Source organism: Pyricularia oryzae, chromosome 6, assembly GCF_000002495.2.
Source record: "Pyricularia oryzae 70-15 chromosome 6, whole genome shotgun sequence".
NCBI lineage: Eukaryota > Fungi > Ascomycota > Sordariomycetes > Magnaporthales > Pyriculariaceae > Pyricularia > Pyricularia oryzae.
The window spans coordinates 194156-221455 of record NC_017853.1 but is presented as its reverse complement, the minus strand read 5'-3'; the positions used below and the strand labels follow the sequence as shown (position 1 = coordinate 221455).

Genomic DNA, 27300 nt, shown 5'->3' with positions numbered 1-27300 from the left:
GTACACCTCTACCGTAATGACTGACTGCTTGCTGCATGTACCCTTCGGATATTACTTTCCCGTCAACCAGTCAATATGTCAGCGCCGCATAGCTTTTTGTTGGATGCACAGTCGGCGGCCCTGTCCCGCGGTGCAACACCACCATTCAGCAGACGTAAAACCAGGGCCTGCTGCGCCAAGCCAGTCGCCCAAGAAAAACTAAGATTCCAAGACCTGCCATTCGGTATGGCGAGCCAGAACAGGCAGACCTGGTTTGTTGGTAATTATTCTTCATGTTACCTGGGTTACTTTGGTGCTAATTATCTTCCTTGATTGTCATGTCACTTGCTTTTTCTACTGTTGCGCTTCGACTCCCAGGAACTGCCTGGGATCCTCCATGTTCGAATATCAAATGAGTGCCATTGGAATGCGCAACATACAACCAATTTACGCCTCTTCGTGTCAAGATCGAGATGGCGTTTTTTTTTTCGACCGGCCCACTGCAACTTTCCAGTTCCCGCGTTCAGATGCCGGGTCCGTCGTCGGCACCATGGCTTCCTTCCGCCCGAGCAGCACGCGCTACGAATTGATTTCCATTAAAGCAGGAGCTCGCTGACTACCAACAAAAACAGAAACTCCGCTAAAATAAGGAACGTTTCCACCGATTGAGCACGCGAGCGGACAAGATTGACCAGGCCGGACCTTACCTAACCACCTAGGTGCCTGTTTATTAGTCATAGACTCGGGTCCTGGCCATATATAACCTAATACTACTAGCCTTGGGGTGGATTTTCAGACCAAACGGTCCCAATTCTATTGTAGACATAAGCTTCTTTCAAGTCGGGGAGGGCGAATAATTTTCTGTTGAACAACGAATTATAAACTTCTTTCGGCTGAGGCTTGCGCCTGTCGCATTCCACCTCCGCCATTTGGCCGAATCTGATCAAGCCACTTACGACGCCCTATAGGAAATGAAGTCCAAGGATGGTTGTGTTCTTTTATTTCTGATGAATTTACCGTGTGGGCAGAACAAATGATAAATAAATCAAAAAAGACGCCACTATGGACAAGGCAATAAATATCTTGTCGAGCTAAGTTTCTACAATTGGCGGCTAAATGCAGGGTAAAGAGATTAATTGGACCAGTGGTCGAAATTAAGGCAAACAGCATTCACCCCCTGTCCCTCCCAACATTTGTTCTGTTCCCAAACGAAAACCCCCTTCTCCCTTTTTACGCATATCATTACTCAAAACAGGGTAGCAAAAATCCTAATACCTGTGTATGGGGAGCACTGCAGGTAACATTCTGCAACTTTGCCGCTCAGCATGCACTTTTGTAACTTTTTATCGTGTTTACCATGCGGTAAGTAATACTCGTTGCAGAAAACAAGGAGACCGAAGGAAGATGAGCAAGGTTACATACAGCCGGATGCGTCGGATGTCAACCAAGCAAAAATAACAGAAAAAAAAGAAGAACGACGGTGATGCAGTATGAGGTCTGGAACATGCTTAACCACGTGGCAATGTCGAGTGCTGTAAGCAGTACCACCCTCTCGCATCTATCATCCATCCACTATCCCGAAACTCGGCTGGGTCGTTGCACCTACAAGGTGAACATGCAGGAGCAAGGAGACGACGACCTTGTTTGTGCAGATATTAATTGTAATCGCATCAAAAGAAAGGTACCGACAAGCCGATTATCCACTATCTTCTTGTCTCTTTCCGAGTTCGGCGACTCCTCCATACCTAGTTGCAGCAATTTTAAGCTCACGATTTGTTTAATGTTGCTCCATTCGATTTTTCTTTAAAACCAGCGGAGAGCGAGATCATAGATGCATCCATTATATGGGCCATCTGTTATATAATATCTCTTATCCGCGCATTTGAAACAAGCCGTCTCCGGAGCTGAAGGGTAAGAGAAGAAAAAAAAAAAAAAAAAAAAAAAAAAAAAAAAAAAAAGAGAGAAGAAGAATTGGTTTCTAGAAGCTGTGCCGCCTTCAAGAAAATGGCCAAATCAGGCCATGAGGCGATCAGGCCATGCGGGTGCACAGCTTCTCCAGGCTGGTTCAGCCCAGCCCAGCTTCAGCCCTTCCCTTGTCCGGACCTCAGCTTCCATCCCTTCTCGTACCGGCGAGCTTTTCTCAGCTGTACTATAGTATGTACGTGGCAGATTCATCCCAAAGGAATATTGAAACAGCAAAATCGCCAAGCACAGTTCTTTTTTTTTTTTTCCTTCGCCCTACCCCTACGATCCTCCGGCAGAGACACGAGACAGGATGAGTTGGACAGCAGTCCCGTCCCATCCTCCACGATGCTTGTTTTCCTGCCGAGTTTATTCTGTTGATTGTTCTCTCAGCCCCCAATGATCCATAGGCCTGGGAAACCCCTCCTTGTCAGTCGTCACGTGGAACCATATACTTGCACCGTCTGTGTCTATGTGATTGAAAGAACAAAAATGTCCTTTTTTTTGTGCATGCTCATAGGGGGAAAACGAACAACAGCTCTGCTCACCACCAGGAAAGAAATCACCAAACCACTCGCTTCGCTTCTGCCTCCCGCCCCTCCTTTTCCCACAACCCTTCTCTCCTCAAAACAGCAATTCGTGGGAAGTTGCCGGTGCGTCCACGTGGCCGGTGCACACCCTTCTTCGGCCCATGTTCTGCATTTGGAGAACATGCCGCATATCCTTTAGGGGGGGGGGAATGATGAGACGCAGGAGAGGGAGAGAGAGAGAAAAAAAAAGCCAAGACGGTGCAGTCGCTTTGTGGGTTTTCGGGCTGTGGATGGAAATCTTGGGGCTTTCTTGGCGAGGTTGGGGGAGGGGAGAGTAACATGGCCGCATGCAAAAAGGTTTGCGTCCCCCCAAGCGCAAGCGAAAATGCCAAGATTGTAGCTTTGGGGATTTCTGTTAGTGTCATATAAATCTTGTTTGACGGCTGTTGTTGTATTAAGATATGCTACATTTTACGGGGTTTAAAATAATTCAGTGCTACGTTGATGGATGATCGAGATATGGGAACTGACCAGACTAGTTCGCATACGGTATCGTCAAGATTCTTTTCTACCTGCTTTCCTTTTTTTTTGTTTTGCCCTTTTATTCACCTTGTTCGCCTACCGATGTAGACCTGGTCTTACCCCTCATCTTAAACCCCATTCCATTGCGGAGGAGTTCGAGATTCCAGTTGGGTCGAGATACCCACTGGGTCCTTGCTAGTTCGTGCGGAGTCCCCAGGGTTTCATTTTGGCATCAGTCAGTCAGTGGACTGGGGCTCTGGGGCTCTTGGGGCAATATTGTGGAGAGCGGCAGTCGCAGTACCTTGGTAGAGTCAGCCCTCATGATCTATCAAATTCTAACTTGTACGATTGTACTACGTGGTAGATGATGAAAGTGGATGTTGCCAAGAGCGTCATTCTTTGCGCATGATAACGTTTGACATTGCTTCCGTTGGGCCGACATAGGTTAGTTCGTACCTTTTGTCCAAGCTACCGAGAATTCCGTCTGGAGCCACAACGTCAGGCGGCTTTGAGCTTGGAGCTAATATCTTGTTTGCAACGTTAATTCCATAGTCCACTATTCAGCAGGCTAAGACGCTCATGTGATGACCCATATTGTCACCACTAGCATCAGTACACAACCAGGACTTACAACTCCAGTGCAGTATGCATTCACGACAGGTCAGTATTGCAAAGCAAGTAGTAATGAAATGAGCTTTTGAAACTGACACTGTCATAAGAAACTAGAATAGGAGTAAATATGAATAATGAATAAAAATAGAATGGAATAGAATAGAGAAAGTAAAGACAAGAAAATGTAAAGTTTTACCCCCGAAAACTCCTAAACATGTCTTGACGCAAAGAACCGACCTGCCCAATGGTTGATCATCATACAACCGCGAGACCCAACAGCACACCAACCACGGCACTCACGAGAACCGCCAGGCTCGGCGCGCCCAACCTCGCGACGCCGGCAGTTCCGAGCCTGAAGAGCGGATCCTCCTTCTTCTTGCCGATGCCGTCGGTCTCGTTGAGGCCGACCTGGCTGTCCTCGACGCAGAAGCGGTCGGGGTCCGTCCAGGTGGCGTCGACGACGCGCTTCCAGGTCTCGGCGGGGCTCATGACCGTCTCGCGCGTGTGGAAGACGCGGCAGTTGGCGGGCTGGTACAGGAACTGCAGGGGCAGCTGCGCATTGTCCATGGAGAAGGCGTTCTTGCCGTTGACGCTGCCTGCGCTGCCGGGCGTCGCGGCCCGCGTGAGCGCGTAGGCCGACGCCAGGATGCCCATCTCGCCGTTGCGGAGCTCGCGGGCGCGCTCCTTGGGCGCGAGCGTCATGACGGCTCGTGCGCCCGCGGCCAGCGACTCCATGGCGAAGACCTGCGAGCCCTCGACGCCGGCGATGGACTGCATCCTGCCGACCTGCGGACGGCCGCCGACGACGGTCGAGCGCACGTTGGCCTGCTTGATGGCCAGGTACGAGAAGATGGTGCAGGTGCTGCCGCAGGTGCCGTCGGTCAGGATCACCACGTCGTCGGGCTTGAAGACGGGAGGCGGCGCAGGGGCTCGGCTGCCCGTGCCGGTCAGGTTGAAGTCGGCCGACGTCTCGTTGTAGGGTGTGGACTGGTAGGCGGTGAACTTGTCGCCCTTGATCTGCACCGGGGCCAGGATCTGCTCCTCGGTCATGTTGTGGCCCTCGGGCGTGTACACGAACCCGGGCATCAGGTTGAAGGTGACTTCCGAGTTCTGCAGCACCGAGACGGCGGCGCGCTCGTTGCCGCCTTTGAACCGCTGAGTGACGTTGGGGCCGTTGAGGACGTTGTTGCTGACTCGGGCGAGGTCAATCAGGGAGTCGGTGAGACGCAGATTGTTGGCCTGGAACGGCTTGACTTCAGGGAAGAGCTGGATTGTTTTTTCGGTCAGCCTTTGTCTTGTCTCGAGTATTTTCCTACCCTCACAACAAAAACCAGTCCTTTTCCAAAAAAAGAAAAAAAAAACATACCTGTGCAAAGAGCTCGTAGCCCGCAACGACGAACCCTCCTCCGTTACCAGTCACGTCAACAACAAGCTTGGTCTTGCCCTCATCCTTGCACTTGACCAAAAAGTCGGCAATGACATCCTGGTAATTCTTGATGTAATCGCTGCCCTGGACATCGTTGTCTGGGGCAAAGGCGTTGAGCGCAAGCACCGCAACCTTGTCGTACCCGGTACCGTTGAGAAAGTAGCCGTGGGTGATGTTGCCGCCGTCGTCCCTGATGACGGGCCACGGGTAGCCCTCGATGAAGGGCTGGACCTTGGGCTTCTTCTTGGTGGAGGGAGACGTGCCGTTGGTGCTCGTGTTTGTCTTTTGCACCTGGAACGAGATGTTGTCGGGCGACGAGAGTATCGAGTCGGGCGTGCAAAACTTGTTGTAAAAGTCCTCGCCCGTCTTGATCCCCGTAAAGTTGACGCCCCTGCGCAGCAGCGCGAAGCTCTGCTCGGACTTTTCGCTGCCGTCCTCGTACGTCACCGTCACCTTCTCGCCCTGGTAGACGCGCGAGGCGGCCAGGACCGGTGCGGCGTCGGGCGCGGCGTACGACGGCAGCTGCGAGTTCCACTGCGAGTCCGGGTCTTGGAACGACGAGTACTTGAGGTTCAACGATTCGATGAGGGTCGCGGCGGGTTGGCCGTTGATCTTGACGATGGCTGGCGGGAAGCCCTTTGAAGCCGTGCCTGTGCTGTTGTTGATGCTTTTCAAAAGGGGCTCTAAGAAAAAAAGGCGGGCATTACCGTTGGTCAGTATGTGTAGAACGACAGAATGCGAGATACCAACTCAAAGGATAGAAATCCAAAGGTAAAAGAAACTAACCCATATGATACAGCTTTGGCAAAGCAGCGCCATCGACGGAAACGGAAGCAACCTTTGCGATGAGCTTGTTCCTGAAAGTAAAAGCCTTGAACACATCAGGCCTGTAGCTAAAGTGGCCATCGTGCGCCGTGACAAGGTGCTCCACGATGGCCGCCTGGAACTCGTACTCGCTCTTGTACTGGCCCTTTTGCGCCGAGTCCGCAATGTCGTCCAGCCCACCTAGGATGTCAGTGGGCGGGAGCATGTAGTCGCGCGGCGGCGCCTTGAGGAAGGCCAGCGTGCTCTGCCACCCGACAAAGGCCTTGAGGCTGCGGATCATATCCTGCGCCGGCCCGACCTTGTTGGGGACCGACTGCAGGCAGTCGTAGGCCATCTTGGCGGGGATGCGAGCTTGCTCTGTGGGGATATGAAGAGGAGTCTGGTCAGTATATTGGGACACTTGTTTGAGGGGGCCGGCGAATACAACGCGCAGAGAATCTCCCTTACCCTTGGGGTGCTCCTTGAGGAACTTTTCCACTTCGGGCTGGATCTTGGCGCATGCCATATCATCACCCTTGCCGGTCTCGGCAGGTGCCGGAGGCTTTGGTACCGGCTGTTTGGGTGCAGGTTGTTCGGGGGCAGGCTTGGGTGCTGGCTGCTCGGGTGCAGGCTTGGGTGCGGGCTGCTCAGGGGCGGGTTTAGGTGCCGGTTGTTCAGGTGCAGGTTTGGGCGCAGGCTGTCCTGGCGTGGAAGGTGGAGGAGCAGGCGGAGTGGCAGCGGGGGCGTTTGGTACTGGTCCAGACGGCGCGGACTGTCCCTGATCCGGCCGCGCGTCGGTGGGATAGTCTGCCGACTGAGCCTCTGTTGTGCTGAACTTGGCGTCCACCGGAGGGCCCAACGGCCCACCGCGGCCGTCGCCGTTTACCGGAGCAAACTCTGAGCCCGGGCGACCTTCCAGCCTGGGGTTTTTCATCTCCCTAAGATACTGCGGCGGGAGGGCTGACGAGGCGCTCAGAAAGGCCGCGGCCACAGCCAAGCTGTAGCCTAATGCGTCGGAGCCCTTCATCTTGGAATTATGGGCCGTCTGTTGCTGTTGTTGTTGTTGTTGTTGTTCTTGGTGTGTTTGTTTTGACAAAAAAACTTGCAAATGCTCTATAGGCGCATTCGGTCTATCGGTGCTTTAAAAAAAATTACAACTAGAGGCAGAAATTTGTGCAGATAGTAGCACACGAAAAGAGACAAAAAAGAAAGCCCAAATCTATTAGCAAGGTACGCGGCTGCCGGCGCCGACAAAGAAAGTACCGCCAGGGCTCAAGAGAAAGGAAGGGGAGGAAACCAAAAAAAGAGGTGTGGTCACACGATGGGACGCAAACACCAGAAAACGTCGATGTGGTAAATAAAAAGATCGAGAATCACTCGATGGATTGGGAGAATCGTCCCTGCTCCCAAAGTAGACGGGGCACCGACCTCCTTTCAACTCAAAAGATGGAGGCTGCAAATCAGCAAAATAAAAATAAAGCCTAATCCCTACATGACTGCATCAGCGGATGCCGACATCAGAAGGGACCGGGCAAAAGGCGACACACAAAAGGGTGACAGGGCCTCCTCGCCAAGACAGGATGGTACCCAGCATTGGGGGAGTCCCCAGACATGCCGATTCTTGCAGGACCACTGCCAAGTTCCGCTCGAGTAAGAGTCGACATGACATGGTTTGAGTTCTGCCCAGGATTCAGGGTCACGTTGCAGAAAATAAACATTTTGATTTCACCTTGATCAACGCACGTAGATGGTTGCAGGTGTGGTGGGGGGGCCGGTTTAATCAGAGTTGAACTTGTTGTTTCTGCTAGCCGTTGATACTTCATAGATTAGATATCTAAGTGGGCAAAAGCGCACATACAGTTGGCCAAGAAAATGACAAACTAAGGCGAGCGAAGCTAGCCTGGTTTGGGGAATTTTTATCCTCTTCTTCCACAGCGTCCCTGAAACAAAGCCGACCGGGAAACAAACACTCTTGGTTTTTCTACATAAGCTAGTTGTTTATGAATTTTGTGTCTGCTTCATCTGATTGTATGCTCTCTTGGCTCTCTGTCAATAGTGGGGCACTCCCAAGCTCTCTCCCATTGCTTGCTTGAAGCTTGGCCTGTGTTTGATACAACGGACGAATAGAAACAACGTTGTGTGTGTGTGTGTTTTTTTTTCTTTGTCTTGCTTTAGCTCGGTTAGAGAAGTTTCTTGCAGGATATGCACAATACCCTTTTGACAGTTGGGCTGCAGTTGCTTGCAAGATGCGACAGATTCATTTAGATCTAGGGCCAATACTGACTGTCCCTTAATTACCTCACGTAGCCACAACTATAATAATAATCGCATGCTCCAATTAACATCCATGTCAGACATATGGCGGGGTAATGCCTTTTACGGTAACCCCCAATCGACCAAAATCCCCATCTCATCAACAACAACACCACCGCATTCAACCTCAAGCGCCCCCTGTCCACACCTTCCCAACGGCCCAGCCTCAAACGACAGCCACTCATGAGCGTTTCAAGGTGAGCTCCTTCTTCTTTGCCTCACCTAAGTTTGGACAACCAGGGCGGGGCAACATGACAAACCTCTGGCACGATAAGCTTGTTGAGTAATAAAACAGACTTGGAAGGTAAATACAAAATAATAAAAGAAAAACAAAGGCTCGGAGAATATCTAACAGAGTGGGTGTCAAAGTATCTAAAAGCGTACCTTGTCCCTGCAACTGTCGATCGAACCAGCAATCGTGCCTGACCGATCACATCGCTCAGCGAACCCGATTCGTTCACTACCTAGGTAACTTAGTTGGGTACCTAACTTATTGACCTTCTCGGCAGGCCTAGATTTGTCGTGCAAAAAAAGTCAATTGATGAGATAACATCCAGGTCAGGCACCGACACATATCGCACCAAGCAGATGAACTTGGTAATAGCTATCAAAATGACGCACAGGGCCAATGCGAGCAGTCTCTTCTCTTTTCTAGAATAGCATAAAACTTAGGCGGGAGCTAGCCCGACTGCTGGGAGAATGAGTTCGTCCGGGAATCATCCTTAGGATCTAGGGAATTTTGATCATGTCGGCCGGTCGCCGATGGCCGAAGTCTCGACATTTCATGACCAGGACGACGACTTGAAGATTTACCAGAACTAGTATACTTTCTAGATACCCGCGGGAGAAGAAAAAAACAGAAACTATCAAAGAAGGGCAAGATTTCCATCTAAACGTACCTGGCTAGTCCGTCGGCACAACGACCAATCGGCAAGCAGCCAGCTCGGCTCTAGTCAATGTACAAGGTAGATTGTTTGAAGATGTAGACAAACATTAGATCAGATGGCCCAGGCAAAGACCACTCAACACGTGCAGCCAATCTTATTTCCTTTTTCCCTCTTTTTACCAAGGAGACCCGGTAATCTTTTTTGTTCTACGTGGGATAGCGCGTGCGCCCTGGTCCAGACTCTTTTTTTTTTTACCTTGTGTAATGATACCGAAATGCAACCCAAGAAGTCATCCGTATTTTTTCACCCTGTTGCCCCAAAGCTTACCACTAACCAACCGGAGAACAAGACGCGAAGTGTCGACATTTGTCAAATTACTGATCTGTTTCGCTTCCTCGGAGCCACACCTTGACGAACCAGATTCTGCCATTGAAACTCGTTCCTCCTGGCAAGTCGCGACGGATCGTTCGAGCAGTCAAGGTATTGACTTGAAGCCATGACGCATGCTCGCTTCGTTTAGCGGGGGTGGTCAAAGGATGTTGCTTGAACGAAAGATGAATATAGCTATTGCTTTCCCCCCCTTTGATATTGGCCTGCAGTAGTACACGGGTGAGGAACAGTGTTTTTTTACGGTCTAACCTCCGGCCCCGTTGCAACCCGTGACTCGGACTCTAAATGTCCGCCCGAAGCTTGCGCCGAAAGCTAGAAAAGACGGTTTGTATGAGGACCCAGAGGCTACGGAATATACAACGACAGCGTGCCATCGCGCACTGAATCAGTTTTCTTTTTTTTTAGAAAAAAAAGAGGGGTCCTGTCTTGCCGCGAGTCCGACTGCAAACATCACTCGGGGATTTTGTCAGCCGGGGCGAACGACGTGTCCGTGGCTCCTTGTCCATGGCCGCCAGCCGCGCACAAAATGACGCGTGCCGAATAGATTGGGGCCACTACTCGATTCATCAGTCGTCCGCGCCGCTGCTATCTTGTCCGGACCACCGGCATGTGACATTTGTAATACATCTTTGTCTTGCCTAACATGTTGCCAATAGGGGATGCACGTTGCGAAAGCCCCCTCCATCATGACTCTGGAGCTGCGATGGCGTCGGCTAGTGGACTTTGTGCCTCCTCCCAGGCGGCCGATTATCGCCGTATTACAGTAGCCTGTAGCCGTCGTAGATGACTACACGGGGAGCTCTCAAGTCAGCAACAAGAAAGAGGCATCACCGAGACAAAAGACCAAGGGAAAAGAAGACTTACCCTCGGAACCCCTGCGAATCCCGCTGCCGATCCACATGCCCTCGTTGACCCAGAGGTAGCGCGGGTCTCCCGTCTCGAGCTTGATGGTAAGCCGGAAGCGGTAGGCCGACGCAGGCACCTTGTCGCCCTCGATCGGATCTAGCAGCTTCTCCAGCACGTCGGGCGGGCCCGTCCTCCATCCCTGAGTCCGCACCATAATGTACGCTGGCTTCTCATCGGCCGTCTTGAGGAGGTACTGCGTGTCGACGAACGTAGCCTTGTTCTCCACCAGGAGCTGGGCGTCTTGGCCGCCAGGCTATTTTGCTGTCAGTCCAGGCTTTGCAATAATAAAGAAGAAGAAACAAAAAAAGGTAGGCACCGGGGGCACGATCAAAGAAACGACAAAAAACATAAAGAGACAACAAACCTCGACGGTCCCGTTCCCCCACGTGGCGCTCCACTGCCCGCTCTTGAAGCTGATCCAGTTGCGCTCGCCCCAAACCCCCTTGCCCAGCGCGATCTTGGGGTTCAGGTCCACCTGGAGGCGAAAGTCGACCGTCAGCGCCGGCACGGGCAGCGCCGTGGTGGCCGACAGCGAGCCCGGCGGGAACCGGTCCAGCACCTGCTCCCACGTCGCGTTCGAGCTGTTGGTGCACGTGCTGACCGTCGGCGTCGGCGTCTCGGGCGGCCCCGTGGCCTCCTGCCGCGGTGCCACGTGTGCGGCGGCCGCACTGCTGCCCGCTGCGAGGAGCAAGAGGTGGGTTAATAGACGCATTTTCTTTTTTTTTGGTCAAAAAGGGGGAGGGGGGGGGGGGGGGGGGGAGGGTGGTATCGAGGATGATGATGTAGGCCTGGAGCGGTAGAGAATGGAACCGGGGAAAGCGACAAGGGAGGGGAGAGAATCCAAACCTGGATATTCTGGCGAGGTTGCCATCATGAGCGGCTCTTTTTAAAAAAAAAATGCTCACGGACAAATACGTCAGCGTACGGCCGCTTTCCCGGGGGCAACGTGGATGATACAACCGGCGAGCCGAGAAAGGTGCCAAGGAGAATAGCCTGCTACCCCCAATAAGCCGGCCCTGGTGGAGTATCTTGGGGAAACAAAAGTGTGAGTGCCACGCTATACCTGTATTAGGTAGGTGAAGCTGCAGACAGAAAAGGGTATTTCTTCTATTGGATCGAGCCCACCCAAGCCCCGGATTTTTTTTTTGAGCTTTCGACAAGTGAAAATAACGTTTCGGTACTGCACGTCCACGAGCCGGCAATGGCATTCCGTAGCTGAAATCGAGCGGGCAAGACTTGGCTGGGGGGTTTTTCTACCACCGCACAGTCCCAAACCCCGCATCGGCAAGTAACGTCGGTCTTTTGTTTCCCCGCAGATCGATTGGGAAAGGGCTTTAATTACCTAGGTACCCAACTACCGGGGAACAGGTGGAATGCGGTGATAGGTCCTTTGGGATGGAAAATGAGGGATTTTGAAGTGGGGAGCTGATTGTATCCCACGAGTATCACAAAATAGGCTCCTCGCCGTCGTATAAGACAGAGTCAACAAGTCTCAACGTCAACGTGCGCATGCAGAAAGATGCGACTTAGCTATACGTCGCATGCTTATCTCGAAGATATATTTCCTGTAACGATACAACTATGAATGATTCTTTGCTAGGTGAAAAGTGCAGTAAATGTTTTATGTATGTAAAGCTATAAAGTTATGCTTTATCATCGGGACTTCTAAAAGCTATATGGATCCCGCTAGTATCTGTCCCAGGAGGAGTTTGAGTTGCAATTTGAGGACTTTAAAAAGAAACATATATTCTATAGGGATAGGGAAAGCCTGCCACCTCTAGTTATCCCTCTGTACGAGAGCAGAAGGACGGATATAGCTTCCCAAAATTACGGGAGCTTCCGGGTCTTCAGGTCATCCATAAGTGTGTGGAACACCATGAGTATATCAAGACAATAATTGTGTTTATATATAGATAGTATAGTGCTTTAGGTATTGTGATAAAGCACAGAGAGCCACTATGTTATATATTCATTGCCTACCGTGTAGGTCACACGAATATAATGCTTTTTCAAAAGTTATTAGAGTCATAATAGGGACTTTGGAAATTCTGATGCTTGGAAAAAGTAGAAATGTTTTCTTGTTAGTCTAAGAGTGTGAGCTGAGATACTTTGTCTGGAGTGATGAGGTGCAAGTCTCTGTGTTACCTTAGCGTGAAAGGTTTGGGTTTTCACAGCATGAGGCAGGTGGTTTATCAGGTATTCAGTAGTAGTAGTAGTAGTAGTATTAGTTAACGCCGGGCTCGGCCCGGCTTGTTAGCCGGCCGTTAGCAACCTCCCGAGGGGTATCTCGGCGCGCGTTCTATCTTCTTTATTTACACAGGGGGAAAACAAGGAGGGCAGAGGCGGATCGTGCCTGACTGGGTTCGGGCCCGGTCCTGCTTAGGGGGTTAGTTCACTGACGCGACCCCGTGCCTAAGGTGCACGGAGGGTTCGTCTGACGGCTTGTGCCGTGAAGTGTGGGTGAAAAGGCAGTAAGTCTATTCCTCGTCAGAGTTCGAGTCGTTTACGATCGGTGTCCCTAGGCGTAAAGTGCGTTCGTGGCGCGCGGGGCGCTGGCGGGCCGCTCTGGGGCGGGCGCTGAAGTAGTTGGTGGCTATCGAAAACGCCTCAAAGCTTTTCGGTTGCCCGAAGCTTGTCTGGAAGAATTTCCAGCGTTGGGCGCGATTTGGCGGCCCGGCCGGCCGGTCGTTATTAGGCCACGGCCAGTTTCTCCACACCGCCCGCGAATAGCGGCAGTGCACCGGGTGCTCAGGGGAGGTCCGCTTCCAGCACCAGGCACACGAGGTGTTTGCATCCTGGTGGTTGAAACGGTCATGGTAGGCCTTGAAATCGCCGTGGCCGGTCCTCATGGCCAAATAATGGCCCAGTAGGGGTCTTGGCAAACGCAGTTCCTCGCCTTGCATTTCCTACAGTAAACTATAGTCACAGGGTTGGACCAGACCCTCTAACGGACAGGCCAGCTAGAGCCCTCCTAGTCGCTGGATACCCAGCCTGCCACGTAAATACAAGGTTTGCACCTTAAGCCTACCGCATCCACAAAAAGGCCTCTTGGTAGACCGACGCGCGCATCCGTCCTCTCCGGCTAAAATAGCGTCTCTTCCGCCTAACATGCCGACGACATCATCTGCCCCGGTGTACGTCCCTAGTGCGAGTAGAAAGCTTCGAAAAGCCGGCGACACCCCGTACATGTCCATCCACAGCTTAGTCCCCCGTTGGTTCCTGGGCTAGCCCAGCGCCACAATGTGGACATGAATGCAATCGAGTTCTTCCCGTCCTCCAGACCCGGCGCAGATTCCCAGTGCGAGTGAGAAGCATGGGGCGCCTCAGTCACACTATTCCACCACGGCCCACCGTCCACGGGGTGTACCAAGGGTGCGAACCAAGGCCGTGCCCACGTTTCTTGCTTCCCGTTACCCAAAGCCGTCTCCAGCAATGGGCCGACCACGTCTTGCTGTCGGGACCCTTTGGAGACTGCCGCGCCGGCACAGTGCTTCCGGTCCACGTACAACTAACCAACCCCCGTAACGGCACTACCTCCTCGCTGCAGGCAATCCCAGAAGGTGTGAGGGGGTGAGAGGGTGCCCTGTCGATTCGAAGAACCGTCGGGTGGTTCTCAGCCTAATTTCCCTTTCTTTTAAACCGTATTGTCTAGCCTTCCGGGGAAGGACGCCTGCCTTTCCGGCTGGCAAAGTTTTTTGTGCCACGCTGGCTCGCATCGCGAGATTGGGCCTTGTCTTGTGCGCCTCTATGCGGGTGGCGCGCCGAGCCGCCGATCGGACTCTTCCTTCACCGCGATCAGTGGAAAACTCGTCAAAGGGGAGATCTGTCGATTATACATGGGTGTTGCGAGGAAAGGCGTTCCGTGTAGTGACGGTGCTTAGGGCGACAGGTTGAAGAGTTTTTCGTGTGTGCGCGCCTGTTAGGGCTACAGGCGGAAGTCCCGCGCAAACGTTAACAGCATGGTCCGTGCGCCCATACTGAAAATTTTGTGTACGGGAGAGAGTTGTTATCAGGTATTCAGTTAGCCCGCCGGGGATATTCCAACTTCACCCAAATTACTGCTTGGTGATTCTTCGTACCATCTAGACGTTATACAGAATTGTTTGATTTACGTTGAGCGAATCTCTATAGATCATCACTGTCTTTACCTGTATCAAGGCTCACTACGGTCAAGTAGTTTTCAACAGCCTGCCACGGTGCGGATGTTAGCATTTTCAAACGTAGGTAAACAATCACTTTGAGGAGAATCTACGACAGCTGCCTGGCTTGGGTTTATTTTGTCCTTGACTCCCACTAACCCAAAAGCCCTGAGCTTCCCGTTATACCCAAATCAAGACATACAAACTGTTGCATGTCTATTGGCATCTGTAGTGTAACGTCCCAGCCTGAGGCACTCCTCAAAGATGAATTCTTATAACTTATAAAAGAGAACAGCAGCACTTATTTCCACTCGATATGATCGGGGCCTCGATCGCAACAGAATAAACACGTGGTGGCCTCCAAACTTTGACTGGTGTCAAACGACCAAATAGTTATAGGCTGTACAGCTGACAGTGAGATTCAAGTATAAGCAGTGCTACTATCAAGACTTCCGGCCAGGCTGATACTGAAAGTCTGCCTACCTAGGGAGGTGGTGCAGGCATCAACGCCTCGGCTGCCAGTGTCGCAGTGCAGAAGTCCAGCAAACACGCTCACGTCGCCAGTATAAAAGCTTTTGAGCTACCCATTGGGCAGGTAAGCTGGCTGAGCTTTGACAGTTACACAACAGAGAAGACCGAGTAAATGGAATAAATACAGCCCTACCAGTGGAAAGGCTGCATGTTGCTCATCAGATTTTCCTCAGCGGGCTAGCAGAGTGTGCGGTTATGATTCACGGGCTCAATCTACTCAGAACAGGGCTTTCTGCATGCAGATAAATGATGCTCTAAGTTGAAAACTAAGGGATGGATGGCGCAGGTCAGTTGTAACTTGTAGGGAGTTTTGTTGCATGCAGAGAAGCAGCAGCAGACTTGTCAGTTCCGCAGGGACCCAAAGTGGAACTTTGAGGGATGGCAAATCACAAATAGCATAATATTTTCTCATCGCGTTTTTTGTTTTCTTTTCCCTTTGGAGCGCTGATAAAATGGTGAAAAAAGGCGAAGCACGGCTGAGCCTCTACAGGTTGGCGACAACCGATACGTCAACAAAGAATGCCAAGACAAAGCCATGCCCATCTTACCCCGACCCAGCGGTTAAGGCATGCGGGCCGGAGAAAATAAGACTGACCGGCCCTCGATTGGATGCGAATCACAAGCAGGCGTCGATTTCTTTGGGGATGGTTGCCTCCCTGACATTGGCCACTGGCTACGCGTCGCCCTCACGCGGCTACACAGCACTGCCACGACAAGCATCAATTGGGTCCACAAGACCAAGGTCACAAAGGGGGTGCTGTTTTGCCCAAATAGACAAAAGACCAACACATGGTGAAAATATAGGTAGCCACAAAAGAAAAGATGTTTAGGGAAGGCCTGATAAAGCGGTCATTGTGAATGTGCAACTGACTCTGACTTTAGGCGCTTGTAGGTTTTCCTCGTCGACATTTAAGTCGTATCTACTCCCCTTGGCCATTTTGCGTTTGGAGGTAAGCCATCGACAATACCAGCATATACCCATGCTTCTTCTTGTAACACACGATCAAAATCACGCGAAAAAAAATGATAGCACCCACAACACAAACTTACCGAAGGATACCAGATGAGTACTTCATGATCATCGACAAGGAGCCTGGCGGCCAGCAGTGGAGCAAGCGTCCATGGCGAAACTTGACTGCCGGGGACGTCCCACTGGGCTCCGTCATCACCAACCCAAAGAGGCCCGAGGAAGCCGTCGCCCAGCTCAGGTTAAGCCCGGCCCGGGATGTGCAATCGGTCAAATACAAGCAGTTCGCCGCCGCAGGCCTCGGCACGGGATACGGCGACCTGCTTCAGGAAATGCCCGAGAGGCGCCGCGACGGCTTTCACCGGACGACGATGCAATTCGTCACCGGCGCGACCACCTTCTCCAGGCTGCAGAGCTACAGTGCGGATGAGCTGGTGCGGCAGCAGGCCGCCAGGGTAACGATGGCGGCCGGCGTACACCTGTTCCTCGTGACGGGAACCATGGTTGCCGAGGGCGAGTGTACATTCACAACGTCGCTGGACGGGAACGATCGCAGCGAAACGCATACACAAGCGCGAGTTGATAAACCGGGCTTTGGACCACGGCTGCTCGGGCTGAAGTTGGTCGAGGTCTGGCAAAAGAGCCCCACGTCTGGCGAAGTCTGCAGCAAACCGTACCAACCAACTTCTGGTTACACCTATGCCTACGAGGAGGATAGGGTTGAAGGTGTATACACGGTTCTCGACGGGTGATATGGGAGCGTGAGTGTGTAATTCTTGGACATTATCTGCAATGCATAGCGAAAGGGGATCGGCATAGACATCCAAATAAAGACTGCATAAACCCTATGTACAGTACTTGCCATCAATCATAACAACCGCGGCGATCATGTCATAATAGGAATAAAATGCCGTGAATAAAGCGGGGATGGCCTAATGAGGCTGATGGGAGGGGGCAAGGGGGCAAAAATGAGGCGGGCTTTCTGGTCAAGCCCGGATATTGCTGCAGCTATCATATGCAGGGGTCGTTGTATACCCCCAAAACCCCATAGGCAATGTGCGAACCAGTGGGATGGTCGCATCTGCAACTGCCGATAGGCACACGAGATCATATCTCTTAGCAACCACTGCCACATGCTGAAGAAGTAATAAGCAAGCCGAATGCCGGGTGGCAATTCCTTCCAATACAATGCAATCATCATCGACCAAGTTGACGGAATTCCATCGTCAAACATTTACGTGCCAAGGGACTATAGTAAAACTAGCGCATTTACGAGGAAAAAGCAGGAAAGCAGACTCTATAGGTACCTTACCGGGGAGTAACGACTAGGAAGGCTGCAACAACGGAAATACCATGATCTGAGTATCATAAGACCTGCTCTCCAAAAATAGAAATAAAGATGCATACCTCGCTTGCGCTCGCGGTTGCGCACAAAGCCGCTTGACATTGGGAGGCTGATCAGGAGACATTGGTATCTCATACAGCTTAGGTATAGGAGATGAACAAAATTAACAAATAGTCAAATGACTAAACAGATGAACCAAATATCAGAGGGATGGTTGCGGGAGAAGGGGATGTGAATCAAGTTCAGATACAAAAAAAAAAAAAAAAAAAAAAAAAAACCCGCAACGGTCCGAAGATCGCATCGCGGTGGCGTGGGGCCGATGCATCTCCGAGGCCCTTTTTGGTGGTGGTGTGGTCCGGGTTTGCCGGGGATAGCCATGGCGACGAATCACGGCCAATGCTTTACGGTGGCATGTTTAAAAACCTTTTGTCTTGTTTTGGGGAGCGGGGGGGCATTCGAACAAAAGAGTAAAAGGGTCTGAACTACCTTAGCTTGCTCAGGTACATACTGCCAGGTCCAGCAGGCAGACAGTCTTGGGCAATATCCACTAAACTTTGGGATTATCAGGCTCGCGCTTTAAGAGTGCTTCAGGCATCAGGGGTCGGGCCTGCTTGCAATCAACGAAAAAAGCAGGGCGAAGGCGACAGCGAGCGGATTGACTCGCTGGCGATCTTACCAGGCTGTTGACCAAGTACTGCCTTGTACTATGTACGTTAGTGGGCTGTGGACTGCAGGGTCTTATTCAAGAAAGAAGTATTGAGGGAAATATCACCACTACTAGAATTACTAGTTCTAGGAGGTATTATCGCAACTTCGCAAGTGGCGGTGGCACTTTGACGGGGAGTCCTCCTTGACAGGCGTGAATGGCCTCGTTGGGTTCGTCATGCTCTTCATGCGAGTGGGCCGAGAGGTCAGTCATGACTCGGGAAAGTAATCGGAAAACGCTTCTTCAATTAAAAGACTTTGTGGAATTTGGACAAGTGCATCATGTAGAATGCGACCCGCCCGATTGGTTTCCTTGGTCGTCATCGCGAACCAGAAGGGAGGGCACAGCGGACAGCCTGGGTCAGAGGTATGAAGAGAGCAAAAAAAAACAAAACAAAAAGAGACTATGAAACGCGCCAGTTGCCGTCGCTGCCGGTCTCGACTCTCAGGATTGAAACATTATACGTAGAACCAACCGATTGGCGCGCTCATTGTCGGGTAGTGCAATGGTACAGCGGCAGAAGGGCGCGAACCGATCTAAAAAAAAAAAAAAAAAAAACCTACGTACAAAAAGGTAGCGACCGCGTACCAACGCCGTTAGGCCGGTAGCCGGGCCCCACCCACATTTTGATTGGAGATGCTTGGGTGTGATTGACCCACACCATCTCCTCAATTTTCAAAGAACCGGAAAGTGACAGCAATGACGCTATTGCTAAGGACTGGAGAGGCTGGCTGTGACATTCCCAAAAGTTGTTGAGCTTGGCTTGGATGCTGATGTGATGGTTGAATCACGTTTTCGCTTCGGATCTGATACAGCGGATGGCATGATGGTCAACGGTACTGCTAGTAAAAGATCTAAAATAGAATAGAAAAGTAAGTCAAAATTGTGAAGCAATGTTGCACACATGAGGTAACAGATGATTCATCGTAGTTTGCGACGGCTTCGATGGCGGCCCAAGACTGTGAGGCGCAAGATCACGGAATAGTGACATGAATGGAAAGATTCCTTGGAGGTCTAGCCCAAGAAAACTTACTGCCACCACCGTTTTGGGGTATCACCCTTACCACCCTCCCTGATAGTCAACACAGGGTAGCCGGCATCTGTTGGTCCGATGGGGTTAATGACGGATCTCCAATTTGGCACCACACCACTCGGCACACAATATGTACGGCGGGCGGTACGGAGTACACCTACCAGTCGACATGGGACACGCACGCACACACGACGACGCGACCAATGTTGGCGCTATTCCTGCCAGTCCAGCCGTCACCGCTTCTTTATTTCTTGCCATGCGGGGGGAAGCTTGGATTCTTGTTCTTTTGTTAACTACCTACCTACCTACCGTAGGCTTGCATGTACCGCAGTGGCTGCTTGTCAGCAACAATGGGCTTTGGGGGATTGAGAGTTCGATAAAGCCATGCGAGTAACCGCCTTGCCGTTTGCGTCGCTGGTTGAATCAAGAATTCTGCTTGTCATAAACGATCAAGCACCCGATTTCGGCTGCCCTGCTTGTGGGCTTTTGACTCCATCGACATTGTGAGTGGCCATGTTTGCTGCAAGCCTGGCAGGGAACGCAAGGTACGGCAGGTCAAAAGTAACTGTAGCTATACAAAACTATAAGCGAATGTAAGGAGGTAAACAAGCCCCACGGATCGCTAGAGCTCCAGCAAGTATTATCTGTCGAACAAACTTGGCGGTTTTGGGCATTTTTATTCCTGTTGACGGATGTGGTGTTGTCCTCCTATCCGCCATGACAAGGTGGATGACGACCCGGCCCGGAATATTCTGACTGTGCAGACTGCAGCGTGTCCACGCGAACCAGACCGTGCGCCCAGGGCCTCAACTGCCAAGCACCCACCCTCGCCTGCCCAGTCCAGGCCAGTGGTCTTGACCCAGTTTCTGCGCCCCGCAATGACGGCATCGTCATCGCAGCTTTTGTCTTGCGTCCCGCACCTAGTTCAGTCGCAAACCCAATTTTTGGGTCCAGCTCTGGGTTGGGCTGGACTAGACTGGATGGAATTGTTCTGGGCAGTAGGGGTTAAGGGGACGGAGAAGAGAGGGTCGAGAAAGAAAAGCGAGAAGGAAAAAAAAAAAAGAAATAGAAAAAAAAGAAAGAAAAAAGCAAAGCACAGCGATTGGAAACAAGCGGGCGCCAGCGACATCAGCCAATTTGCCTTCCCTTCAGCTTTGTCTCGTCGTTTATTGTTTATCTTAGTCTTTACCACCCATCCCCCGTTCCCCGTTCCCGGGAATTTCGTTGTGCGTCTATACTACGCTTACAGTTTGCTTGTGAAAATCATCGATTTTTTTGTCGCCATTTAGTTTTGCCGGCGAACCCTCGTCAGTTTGGGAATAGCGCGCGCGCGCGCCGCCCGTGTTGCACCGATTACTCTACTTTATTTTTCTTTTCTGGAACTAAAGAGGCACCTTGCTTTTGGGGCATCGGCAACCGGGGATTGTTCGGGCATCAATAAAGCCCCCCGTCAAAACTCAAAAAAAGAATCAAGAGGGGAAAAAAAAGACGTGCGCGATCTCTCTTCAGAGCGTCCGCCTATCTGCAAACAGCTGAAGGAAATCCAGGGGTCTATCATCATTGCAAAACAAAGAATCAATTCCAAGTTTGCACTCAATTGCTTTGCGCATCCGCCGCAACGTTATACACAACCCATATCGAACATCAGCACCAGCACCAGCACCAACAGCGCCTCCCGACTTTTCACACAATCACAAAAAAAAAGTTTTGCCGCCAAATTGTGATCTCACACACCGGCGGCTCACGACCCCAGACGTGTTGTGGGCTACACAGGCGGCTGCAGACACAAAGTAAGACGGGCCGGGCGCTGGCTCGCCAATCCAACGATTCTTTTTTTTGATCTTCAACTACAATACAATCAACCCAACGGACGACCGTTTTATTATTATCTTGTCTTGAACCTCAAAAGTGTATTATCGGCCCTTTGTGTCACGGGGAGGATACGAAGCGGAATCCGACGACTGTCTGGGGTGCCGTTGCGCCTTGAGACATTCCTTTGACAAGGTCAGTGCTTGTTCATTCGCATCCCCTTTCTTTCTTTCTTCTTCGCCTTCTCCAACTTCCATCCGGAACCCTTGTCCATAAGCGTTTGTGCGCTTTGATTTTATTCCCAAGAGAGGGAGAAAAAAAACAGACGAGGCCAATCCCGCACTGCTCGCGGGCAAGATATTCACCGACCCCATCCATGCCCACCCAAGTCAAGTCGCTCGTCCCCGTCCCATCTCTTCCCCTTTCAAAGACATGCCTCTAGATAGGCCCGGGCCAATGTTTAGGAGCCCAGCCCAGAAGCACACGACTCGCATACGCCGTCTTGTCTAGTGGCCCCAGTACACCTAGTGTCGGCCGGCCGCTTGCTTGCTGGCGCGGTTTGCTACTTGCTCGTCCTCCTCCAACCCCCAATACAGTGTACTATCCATACCCAATTCACTTTTTTTTTTGACAAGTTTCCCCCACTTTTTGTCCATCGTCCATGGCCCGCCCTATTCCTTGGTTGTCTGCGTTACTTTGCACCGATGTTAGCACGAACGCACGCCCCGACACAAGCCGTCCAGGTTCTTCTTACTTCCGTGTCATTAAGACTCGCTTTATTATGAGTTGAATATCTTTTGAACCTACACCGATTCATGGATAGGGTCGGTGATGGCCTCTGGCACCCTGTCCTTGATTCGTCCGCCTCGCTTTATTTTCCAGTCATTCGTCTCCCCCCTCAACTTTCTCCCTGATTCGCCAACCTGCAGCGATCCCGTCTTGGCTTTGCCAACTGCCATATTCCCTTCCATCTCTACTACTGTACTTCCCCGCCATTTGCTTCTGCATCCGGTCTCTTGTTTTTTTTTTCTCTCTCTTTGGGGTGGATTCGCTTGCCAACAATTCCAACGATTGACGGCTCCCTCCACCGCCGCTGTCGATCTCGGCCTGGCCCTAAACGCAGGGCACCCTGTCCTAAAAAAAGACCTCTTTCACATCGCGGGATACCCTTTCCTCACGTTGGCCAGCACATCATATTCGTCTCTTGACCGCACTCAGATCACAAGATAGGTGCTGCATAACGTGGCACATCTGCCCACATTTTGCGTTTATACCAGGGCCATCATCCCTGGCAGGCCGCAATAAGCTAAACCGCCCCAAACCTCCTTTTTATTTTATTTTTATTTTATTTTTTGATCCCCCAAAATCCCCCCATAGCACACATGTCCAGGCAACCTAGCCGCGCTGCGGCGTCACTCTAGTCTCTTTGGACTTCAGGTCACCGCGGTCTCCCCCAAGCCACCAACCCCCGTTCCCCGCGGCTAGTTCTATTCGCTTTCGAAACCGCTACTGCCTGACGTCGTGCATTTCTTTCTTTTACGTGGACCCTTTGCCTCTTTTTTTTTCTCTTAGTTGTTGTTGTTCGTTCCTCGTCTACTATCTCTAGTCCCCGCGGAATTCTAACGCTCGCCACCCGCCATGTCTGCAGAAAGACCCCGCGGCTACAGACGTAGTCGAACAGAGCCTTTCTGCAGGACAGCTCACGGAGCCATATATTTTACACCCAGGGAACAGAGCGACCGGCGATCGATTGCGGCTGCACCCGTCACTCTTCCCCCACCTCTGATTGGCCCCAGGCCCCGACGGCCACATTCGATTCACATCGTCTCGTATCCAGCCGGTTTCATCCCGCGTGAGCTGCGACCAATTTCGGCGGAGGAGTTGGCACGGAGGGAACTTGCAGCTTCGGGCAGGTGGAAGGGAAGGAAGAGAAAGCAAAAGCAAAACGACAACGTCGATAGGAAGCGGGTCCATTTTCAGTTGGAGGACGGTGCAGCAACCAGACTATTTCAAAAAGTCCTCTCGGTATTTTCGACACCAAAGGCACCGCCCCGTCCGCCGACACCGCCGATTCTCCACAGCGAGGTCGTCCAGCGACCAGAAGAGGGCCGGGCGCGTAGACCGGTTGACTGGCTCGCAGACGGTCGACTAGGCCGGAGATTTTCCAGGATAGCTGACGGATTTCAAGGGGACGAATCTGTGGATTTCAACATGGTAGACCAAATGGTACGACCGCCGATGATGGATTTGCGCCGTGGCGTGGGATACGCCAACAACTCCAACAGGCATAGCATACTTTCGACGAGGTCCGCAAAGACCGTCATGAGCTCGGCCGTCACCGAGGTCCCCAAGCCAGTGGCGTCCGCCAGTGGGCTGAGCTGCTCCATTCTGCTCGCTGAACAGAACGTTTTTCTTTCTGGCTTCGAACACGAGGGCCACAACCGCGAATCTTCAACCCCCGGTACCGCACTTTTGCGCGGCAAACTGGTGTTGAACGTTAACAAGAACACAAAACTCAAGTCAATAACGCTAAAATTAGTCGGCAAGGCGAGAACTGAGTGGCCCGAAGGCATCCCGCCATTGAAAGTGGATACTTTTGAGGAGCAGTCCCTCCGGACACAGGGGCTTACCTTCTTCCATGCCATGCACGATGGATGGGAGACGGAGTTTGGCAACCAGTGTGTCTTTACCATGAAGACGCCGACCAACCAAACTCATGGACATATACTCGAGCGACTTTCTCCCAACGGATCAAATACATCCGTAAACACACTTGCGAGACACAGACAATCAACAAGCCTCACGCCTAAGGAATTAAAGAGATTGTCACTGCAGTCTGTGCAGTCCAGGAGTTTCGGCAAGGGCGAGTCACCACTTGCGAACCAGACGCAATTGAAAGGTTACAAAGTGTTCACTCCGGGCACTTATGAGTACTCCTTCGAGCTCCCTATCGACCACCACCAGCTTGAGACCATCAAGCTTCAGTATGGCTCCGTCAAGTGGAACCTGGAGACTGTCATCGAGAGAGCCGGCGCCTTCAGGGCCAATCTCAGCGGCTCCAAGGAGGTCAGCATCGTTAGGGTACCTGACCAGCTGTCCCTCGAAATGAGCGAGCCAATCTCAATATCACGACAGTGGGAAGACCAACTTCACTACGATATCATGATCTCCGGCAAATCGTTCCCCATTGGCGGCAAAATTCCCATCGCTTTTAAACTGACTCCACTTGCCAAGGTGCAAGTCCACAAGATCAAGGTGTTCGTCACCGAATCGATCGAGTACTGGACAAACGACAAACGTGTCACCAGGAAGGACCAGGGCAGGAAGATCCTGCTCCTGGAGAAGACTGCTGGAAAGGGAATCGACCCGCAATACGCAACAAGTGAGATCAACGTTGTACGTGGCGGCGAGCTGACAGATGAGGAACGCATATACGCCAGGGCGGCGGCTGAGAGGAGGAGGGCTATGGATGCCGCAAGGTCTCACACCATGCCTGAACCCCTGCCGGAATCAACAGAGAACCTGCTTGGCGATCTCGACCTGGGCTTGGAGTCCTACTGGGCAGCAACGGAAATGGAGATGAACGTTCAGATCCCGACTTGCGAGATGATGGCAAGAGATCGAAGCAGGAGGTTACATCCCGACTGCAGCTGGAAGAATGTCAATGTCTTCCACTGGATCAAGGTAAGCAGGCTAATTTATCCAATGTGGCTTGGCTGCCATTCTGCCCATGTAGCACCCAACAACAACCAGCTAACACAACTGTAGATCGTCATGCGCATCTCTCGCCTTGACCCCGAAGACCCAACAGGAAAACGCCGCCGCCACTTCGAGATCAGCATCGACTCACCATTCACCGTGCTCAACTGCCGGGCCACTCAGGCCAACACTTCCCTCCCGCAGTACTCCGGCTCGCAGCTATCACAATACTGCCAAGCCACAACTTGCGGTTGCCCAGACGCCGCCGTCATAGCGACCGAGCCGAGCCCCGCCAGCTCGACGGGCACCCTCCCCGTCGTCGAAGTCAACCCGGACTCGCCGACCGCACCGTCTCTGCCAGCCACTCCCCCAGCCGCACACCTCGCAGCTGCGAACCCAGGAATCGGCCGCTCCGACAGCAGCGGCAGCGGCAGCAGCAGTTTCCGACCCGCGAGCTCGATGATCGCGAACCCGCTCCAGCGCGTGCGCAACAACGAGCTCCCGACCGCGCGTCCCATGCACCTGATGCGCGTGCCATCCTTCAACCCGCCGCCGTTCGATGCGGACCAGCCGCCGCCAGCGCTCGACGGGCTCAGCACCCCGCCGCCAAACTACGACCTAATCATTGGCACGCCCAGCGTCGACGGCCTGGCAGACTACTTTGCTCGTCTCGCAAACTACGAGGATAGGGAGGCCGGCAGGTCCGACAGCGAAGACGACGAAGACGACGAAGAGGCACACACGCCTGCGAGGCTGACGGAGCGCGGAGGGCGCGTCAACGTAGCCAACCCTCGCACCCCGGGCGGGAGGAACGTCCCCAGCAGGAGTTTCGACATCCAACGTCCCGTCATGAACCTCAGTATGGATGGGGTCGTGGCCAGGGGGCAGCAGAGGGTTTAATACTGCTTATAGCAGAGAGATGTTTTCTTTATATTTTTTTTCTTTTTGTTCGGTTCGATCACTGTGACATCTGATCAGGATGATTATGGGGTGGCGCTCACATCGAAGGTTTCAAATTTATTATGCTACTAATTTTGATGGATTTTTGACAGGGTGGCACGAATCTTTTTGTTGTACTATTGCATGATATTAGAGATACCATCGGGAAATGTTTTGAGGCAGAGAAATAGCAGGTTACAAACATCGAATGTATACGAAATATTTGGAAATGTTGCACGACATTAAAATTGTCTCTCACAAATGCAGCAGCACCTCTTAGTATCTAGGGCAGGTACCTACCTACCTACCTACCTACCTACCTACCTACCTGGTAGTTATCAGGGAGAGACTTCCTGTCATGGATACCAGGCTGGTACTTTCCTGACCATAGCTACTCTTGTCAAGAACACTTTCTCGTGCTAGGGGTCACGGGCCATTTGTCTACCGAAGCTGGCAGCGACAACCTATTTACAATAGCTTGCAACCACGTCTGCATGTCGGTTTTTATCACTGCAAGAAACACGATCACTCATCTCCCCATCTGAACCCATACAACGAACTTGACCAAAATATCGTGCTGTCTCTACAAAAGCCCACTGACCTCAACCTTGTCCCAATCGCCAACGTCAAAGCAGCCATTCTCCCTAATAGAAACAATGGATCTCAGAAACATATTGACCCCCAGCTATCCCATACAGGGTGGTTCTTTAGCGTGGAAAGGGCACCAACGCCTCACGAAAGAGACGAAAATCCAAGTCTGCGAGATACTGCAAGCCAGGGACGACATGGACTCCCTCCACAGCCTCGCGGCGGTCAGCAAAGAGTTTTACACGATCGCAACAGGGCTGTTCCAGCAGACCGTCACGCTAGAGCCGACAGACACCTCGATCCGCCATCTCAAAATCTGCATGGAGAATCCGGGACTCGCCCGACGCGTGCGCCGGATCGTTATCAAGTCGGTGCACCCGGCCTTTGACGCACTAGGTGTCTGGCCGTACCGATTCCCCGGCCAACACGGCGACGAACACGCCCAGGACTGGGAGGCGGTCGTCGCAGACCTCCACCGCCTGCCGGCCCTCGAGAGCGTCGTGTTGACGTTTACGACGCTCTGTGCGGACCAGCGTGACGATCCGGACGAGGAGCAGCCCGTCACGTACATTTGCGAGCCACCCGAGGTCCGAAACTGGATCCTCAAAGTGGTTTTTGACGCCCTCGCTGCCATCAACGACATTCCAGGCCGACGCATTGTCTCCTTTACTGTGATGAACCTTCAAAACAAGATCCATGAAGCGGCGAGCTTACCGGCCTTCACATCCGTCATCTCGCGGCTCCGTGAACTACGCGTCGAAGTCGTGACCGAGGTGATACCGCACCTTGGCTCGCGACCGGGCGAGGAGGAGGACAAGAAGGAGTACTGGGAGCTGGACATGCAGATCCGGCTCAATTTCTGGGCCGACTTCAACAGATTCTGGCTGGCGCCCGCACAGGCAACCCTTCAGCGGCTCTCGGTGTCTTGCTTGGACCCCTTTGGCGTCGTGCCGCGCTGGGACCTGTCGGCGTTGCACTTCCCGCACCTCCAGCACCTCGAGCTCGAAAGGTTCACCTTCTCGTACCGTTCGCAGGTGGAGTGGATCGCGGCGCACAAGACGCTGCGGACGCTGTGGCTGCACGGCTGCCCCATCGTGCAGCAGTGGCGCACCCGCGGCGAGTACGAGAGCGAGCTGGATGTTGGGGCGCTGGTTCTGCACAGCGCGCAGCCGCGGACCCTGTAGGACGTTTGGGTCAGCGAGCTGCGCTGGTC

General features: G+C 52.3%; 9 protein-coding genes across 10 annotated transcripts; 7 read left to right on the top strand and 2 right to left on the bottom strand.

Annotated features, from left to right (window-relative positions):
* Positions 1-75: 75 nt before the first annotated feature.
* On the top strand, positions 76-628 carry MGG_17573 (uncharacterized protein; the record flags this gene model as incomplete). Its single annotated transcript, XM_003719174.1, has 2 exons — positions 76-259; positions 612-628. 2 exons carry the CDS (start codon positions 76-78, stop codon positions 626-628), a joined length of 201 nt encoding a protein of 66 aa, XP_003719222.1.
* Positions 629-1983: 1355 nt separating this feature from the next.
* Positions 1984-2670, top strand: MGG_17572 (uncharacterized protein; the record flags this gene model as incomplete). Its single annotated transcript, XM_003719173.1, has 2 exons — positions 1984-2137; positions 2480-2670. 2 exons carry the CDS (start codon positions 1984-1986, stop codon positions 2668-2670), a joined length of 345 nt encoding a protein of 114 aa, XP_003719221.1.
* A 1190-nt stretch (positions 2671-3860) lies between these two features.
* Positions 3861-6862, bottom strand: MGG_08761 (peptidase S41 family protein; the record flags this gene model as incomplete). The annotated part of the gene is made up of 4 exons (XM_003719172.1): positions 3861-4871; positions 4972-5698; positions 5814-6213; positions 6304-6862. 4 exons carry the CDS (start codon positions 6860-6862, stop codon positions 3861-3863), a joined length of 2697 nt encoding a protein of 898 aa, XP_003719220.1.
* A 465-nt stretch (positions 6863-7327) lies between these two features.
* Positions 7328-7625, top strand: MGG_17571 (uncharacterized protein; the record flags this gene model as incomplete). Its single annotated transcript, XM_003719171.1, has 2 exons — positions 7328-7485; positions 7583-7625. The coding sequence occupies 2 exons, from the start codon at positions 7328-7330 to the stop codon at positions 7623-7625; spliced, it is 201 nt and encodes a 66-aa protein (XP_003719219.1).
* A 2266-nt stretch (positions 7626-9891) lies between these two features.
* Positions 9892-11043, bottom strand: MGG_14129 (uncharacterized protein; the record flags this gene model as incomplete). The annotated part of the gene is made up of 3 exons (XM_003719170.1): positions 9892-10193; positions 10290-10584; positions 10696-11043. The coding sequence occupies 3 exons, from the start codon at positions 11041-11043 to the stop codon at positions 9892-9894; spliced, it is 945 nt and encodes a 314-aa protein (XP_003719218.1).
* A 2396-nt stretch (positions 11044-13439) lies between these two features.
* On the top strand, positions 13440-14225 carry MGG_17570 (uncharacterized protein; the record flags this gene model as incomplete). Its single annotated transcript, XM_003719169.1, has 4 exons — positions 13440-13542; positions 13612-13703; positions 13762-13891; positions 13984-14225. 4 exons carry the CDS (start codon positions 13440-13442, stop codon positions 14223-14225), a joined length of 567 nt encoding a protein of 188 aa, XP_003719217.1.
* Positions 14226-15733: 1508 nt separating this feature from the next.
* On the top strand, positions 15734-16862 carry MGG_08764 (the record flags this gene model as incomplete). Of its 2 annotated transcripts, XM_003719167.1 has the most annotated exons (2): positions 15734-15951; positions 16065-16862. In XM_003719167.1, the coding sequence occupies exon 2, from the start codon at positions 16076-16078 to the stop codon at positions 16718-16720; it is 645 nt and encodes a 214-aa protein (XP_003719215.1). In that variant the 5' UTR covers positions 15734-15951; positions 16065-16075. The 2 variants fall into 2 exon arrangements, with proteins under 2 accessions (XP_003719215.1, XP_003719216.1); XM_003719168.1 differs by having other exon boundaries at positions 15928-16720.
* Positions 16863-19998: 3136 nt separating this feature from the next.
* MGG_08765 (uncharacterized protein) lies at positions 19999-25820 on the top strand. The gene is made up of 3 exons (XM_003719166.1): positions 19999-21056; positions 22510-24545; positions 24630-25820. The coding sequence occupies exons 2-3, from the start codon at positions 23073-23075 to the stop codon at positions 25458-25460; spliced, it is 2304 nt and encodes a 767-aa protein (XP_003719214.1). The 5' UTR covers positions 19999-21056; positions 22510-23072; the 3' UTR covers positions 25461-25820.
* Positions 25821-25908: 88 nt separating this feature from the next.
* Positions 25909-27271, top strand: MGG_08766 (uncharacterized protein; the record flags this gene model as incomplete). Its single annotated transcript, XM_003719165.1, has 1 exon — positions 25909-27271. The coding sequence occupies exon 1, from the start codon at positions 26156-26158 to the stop codon at positions 27269-27271; it is 1116 nt and encodes a 371-aa protein (XP_003719213.1). The 5' UTR covers positions 25909-26155.
* Positions 27272-27300: the final 29 nt, after the last annotated feature.